The sequence below is a fragment of the Penaeus monodon genome, chromosome 18 (genome assembly GCF_015228065.2).
Source record: "Penaeus monodon isolate SGIC_2016 chromosome 18, NSTDA_Pmon_1, whole genome shotgun sequence".
NCBI lineage: Eukaryota > Metazoa > Arthropoda > Malacostraca > Decapoda > Penaeidae > Penaeus > Penaeus monodon.
Genome location: NC_051403.1, coordinates 39,258,466 through 39,263,465, shown reverse-complemented (window position 1 = coordinate 39,263,465; position 5,000 = coordinate 39,258,466). Strand labels below are relative to the sequence as shown.

Here is a 5,000-nt window from a genome sequence, read left to right as displayed (position 1 = left end):
AAATAATGCTGAGAATAATAGTTATTATGATGATTATGATAATCATTATGAGAATGATGATAATAATGACAATAATATTCATTATGAGAATAATGATTCTCAATGATAATAATGACAATAATAGTAATAATAATAACAATAATAATAATAATAATAATAATAATAATAATAGTGTAATAATACTATTAATGATAATAATAATTATAATAGCAATCACAATTATATTAAAAATAATGATCATAATAATAGTAATGATAATGATATTATTATTATTATTATTATTATTATTATTATTATTATCATTATTGATAATAATAATAATAGTAATAATAATAATAATAATAATAATAATAATAATAATAATAATAATAATAATAATAATAATAATGATAATAAAAAAATAATAATGATAATAATAATAATAATGATAATAATAATGATAATAATGATAATAATGATAATAATAATAATAATGATAATAATAATAATAATAATAAAACAACAACAATGATAATAACATAGAAAATGGTAATAAATAAAGATTATAATTATAATAATGATAAAGATGATAACAGCACTAACAAGGGTAAGAAAGATAATAATAACAACAATAATAATAATAATAATGATAATAATAATAATAATTATTATTATTATTATTATTATTATTATTATTATTATTATTATTATTATTATTGTTGTTACTATTATTATAACAATAATACTAATAATGATAATAATAATAATAATAATAATAATAATAATAATAATAATGATAATAATAATTGTAATAATAAAATTAATAATAATGATGGCAATAAAAGTAATAATAACAAAAATTATTAATGATAACAGTGATCAAATAATAGTGAAATAACAATAATAATAGCATTCATAGCAATAATAATAATGATGATGAAGATGATAATGGTAACAATGATGATAATTATAATAATAATGACAATAACAGAAATGATGATAGTAATAAAAGTAGTGATAATGATTGTAATGACAGTAATAAAAGTGATGATGGTGATAATGATAATAATGATAATAACAATAAAATAAATAGGTAGCAATAATTATAATAATAATAATAATAATAATAATAATAATAATAATAATAATAATAATAATAATAATAAACAATATATAATAATAACAATAATAATATAATAATAATAATAATAATAATAATAATGATAATAATAATAATATATAATAATATAATAACATAATAATAATAATATATCATTATTATTATTATTATATAATGAACAATATAATAATAAATAATAATATATTATATATTGAATATATATCATATACACATTGTTACATAATACTATATTATATTATTGTTATATTAATATCATTTATTATTATATATAATTGTTATCATATTATTAGTATTGATATGATGTATCACTTATCAATATAATATATTACATTACATTTTATTATTATCATATTATTATATATGTATTATTATTGCTGTTTTTGTAATTACATTTTGCTATCATTTTATTACTATCATTGTTATTATCATTATTTCATATACTTATTATTACCAATATCATTTTATTATTATTATAATTTTCATCATTATTATTAATGTTGTTGTTGATGATGTTTTCCTTATCAGCATCATTATTATCATTAATTTTATTATTATTATCATTATTATTAATATTGTATGATTATTGATGTTATTTATTATTATTATCATTATTAATTATTATTATTATTATTATTATCTATTATTCATTGTGTATTTTATTTTGTTTTACTATTATTTTATTATTATCATTATCATGATATTTTATTATATTTTATTACTTATTACTTACATTATTATGTATTATTATTATTATTATTATTATTATTATTATTATCATTATTATTATTATCGTTATCGGTATTATCATTGTTATTATCACTGATATGATAATGACCATAGTAATGCTGATGAAGATAATTTTAAAAAATGATGAAACTAATAATAACAAGATTGTGTAGTTTTCATTTCACTGACTAAAACAAACAGTAAAAGTGAAACTTTTCTCGTAACAGTAATGATAATAAAGTATCAATATATTTCAGTATTTATTTATTCATTTATTATTAAATCCAAGACCTCTTTTTAGAATAGTTCTCCGTGTGAGTACTAAAAAAAAAAAAAAAAAAAAAAAAAAAAAAAAAAACTGTTGATTTTAAAACCCAACATTTAAAATAAACACTCACAAGTCACTTGTAAAACTCTATGCTAAAAAATACATTTAAAAAATAAAAGTACGTGACATTTGATCCATGAACTAAAGCTTTACATCCTATATTTCAGGAGATGACGTGAGATACAGCATCACCAGCGGGAACAGGGAAGGTCTCTTCAGCATAGATCAGCATTCGGGAGCCGTGGTTCTGGTCGCACCTCTCGACTATGAACTTAATGATATGGTAAAGTATTAGTTGTTATTGCTGTTGTAGCAGCTGTGGGCATTTTTGGTAATTGTTTTTAATTAGAGATGATAATAGTAACAACGATGGTGGTAGTGAGGATGATAATGTTACAAACACGTTAGAAAAGTCACTGAAAATGACTATGACATGATAATCTACTTCCTGCTTTTGTTCGTACACATAAATTAGTCCGAAAAGTGGCACACACAAAGACAATATTCTAGAGACACAGGCAGACCGACGGGCAGACTCGCATTCCCCGAGGACAGTGCTGGTATCTTGCACATTCATTTTCTTTCTCTCTCTCTCTCTCTCTCTCTCTCTCTCTCTCTCTCTCTCTCTCTCTCTCTCTCTCTCTCTCTCTCTCTCTCTCTCTCTCTTTCTCTCTCTTTCCATCTGTCTATTTATATATCTATCTCTATCTCTATCTCTATTTATTTCTCTCTTTTTATTTCTTTCTGTCCATCAAAAAGTCAGTCTTTCGCCTGTCTGTTTGTTCGTCTCTGTCTCTCTCCCTACCACCTCTCTCTCTTTCCTCGTCCTCGCTTTCTCTCTCTCTCTCTCTATCTCTCTCTCTTTCTCTCTCTCTCTCTCTCTCTCTCTCTCTCTCTCTCTCTCTCTCTCTCTCTCTCTCTCTCTCTCTCTCTCTCTCTCTCTCTCTCTCTTCCTCTCTCTCGCTCTCTTTCTCTCTCTGTGGCAAGCGACGTGCATTGACTTAAACAGAATGATATCCTGGAGCGGAAGATATATACACGTCATGTATAAGCAATTACTGATCCTGAAGCACTGCAGTTGCCGCCTGGTGTGCAATGCATCAGGGCGGCTGAATCAGAAGCTCGCCCTCTGAAGTTATTTCTATCTGATCTCATCTTTAATGTATATTCCTATTTTACACGCAGTAGATTACCCTTTTGTTGTACCTGCGGTCTTATGGTTTTTAGGTTTTATGGTTTTGGCTTATGATTACGCTTGTGGTATTTATTGCTGTGTATGTTTTCCTACCTGTTTTGGTGGTGAGGTTGTCCGGTTTCTGTTTTGCTTGTAAGGTCTGTTATTAACGTACAGTGAGAAAGAAACATTATCATTATCTTAACTTGTGATCAATGAGAAGCTGAATGCTTCTCTCTGTTAACAAGGTTAACACAGTGCTAACTACCTAGCCTCGCTATTCCACAGCGCTTCGTCGAGTTTTCATGTTAGTTTGTACAAAGGGTAACGATACTTATTTTTCTGACGTATATTCTTACTTTTGCTTTAGAGCTGTGGTTGTTTTTGCAGCACATGCCAGGCTGTCACCTGGCATATGCTTCTCCTATTTTTATTATGCTTCACAGGGCGATTTTCCTTTTGTTTGCAGTCGTTTTTTCTTTTTTTCCTAGAAATACTTTTTCCAATATCAAATGCTAATATCTCTCTTTTTCACAGCGTCTATTTTTCACCTTGTATATTTGTCCTAAATGTACTTTCAACCTTTCCCGAGATTAGCACGGATAAGCACAATAGTAACTCTGTAATATTTGCTGCCATAATTATCCTTATTGTTATATTTACACTCTCAAAATATTGATCAATTATATAATAAATTCTATAACCCAATCTTCAGCCGCAGTCTTCCCCAATAAACTCCATTTCTCATTACATGGTTTCACGGTTATTGCAGCCTCACCCCCAATACAATTTCATCCCTGCGCAAAGTTTCAAGCCAAGCAGGAGGCGTCAGCAGAAAGAAAAAGTGTACGATTTATACCATGCCTCCTAAATGTGTGTGAATTTCATGCAGTTCTGTTCTCCGATTGCGAAAGATATTGCCCACTGAGAGCGATAAGTTTTACTGAGGTTTCAAGAGTTTCGTGAGGTGGGTTAGGGTTTTTTGAGGGGGAAAGGGTGGGTGGGTGGGTTAAAAGAGGATGCTGGAGAGGATAAGCGTGGGTTGATGGGGTGGGAGTGAGAATAAGAACAACGGGGTAGTTAGAAGAGTATGAAAGTTTCCTCCTGATAGTTCACCATCATTGCCTATGTTATATTATTCAATGTAGTATCAGTTAGTGACTATTTGTCTTGTTATCATGCTAATGTTTTTTGTTCTTGCTGATGTAATATTATTTTTTTTTTTATCATAATCAGTGTCATTCATAATATAATCATTATTGTTCTTATTGTTATTACTTTTATGATTATTATTATTATCACTGACATTATAATGATAATGATTATTATTATTATTATTGTTGTTGTTGTTGCTGTTGTTGTTGTTGTTGTTGATATTATTATTATCGCTATTATTATTATTACTCTTGTCTTTGTTATTATCATTGTTCTGTCATTATCATTACAATTATTATCATTATCATAATTATTATTATCATTATTATTATTATTATCATTATTATTATTATTATTATTATTATGGTCCTTCTTATCATTTCTATTATCACCATTATCACAATTACTATTGTCATTATCATTACAATTGTTATTGTTGTTGTTATTACCGTAATTTTTATCATTGCCATTATTATTCTTATCATTATTATTAGTTT

General features: G+C 26.1%; 1 protein-coding gene across 1 annotated transcript in view; it reads left to right on the top strand.

Moving 5' to 3' along the window:
- The first annotated feature begins 2,213 nt into the window (after positions 1-2,213).
- LOC119584773 (putative neural-cadherin 2) overlaps positions 2,214-5,000 on the top strand; it is a 47,988-nt gene continuing 45,201 nt past the window's right edge. Inside the window, exon 1 of the mRNA XM_037933423.1 lies at positions 2,214-2,457. Within this exon, the coding sequence (XP_037789351.1) occupies positions 2,455-2,457 (3 nt within the window). The 5' untranslated portion in view covers positions 2,214-2,454. The remainder of the gene's footprint in view (positions 2,458-5,000) is intronic.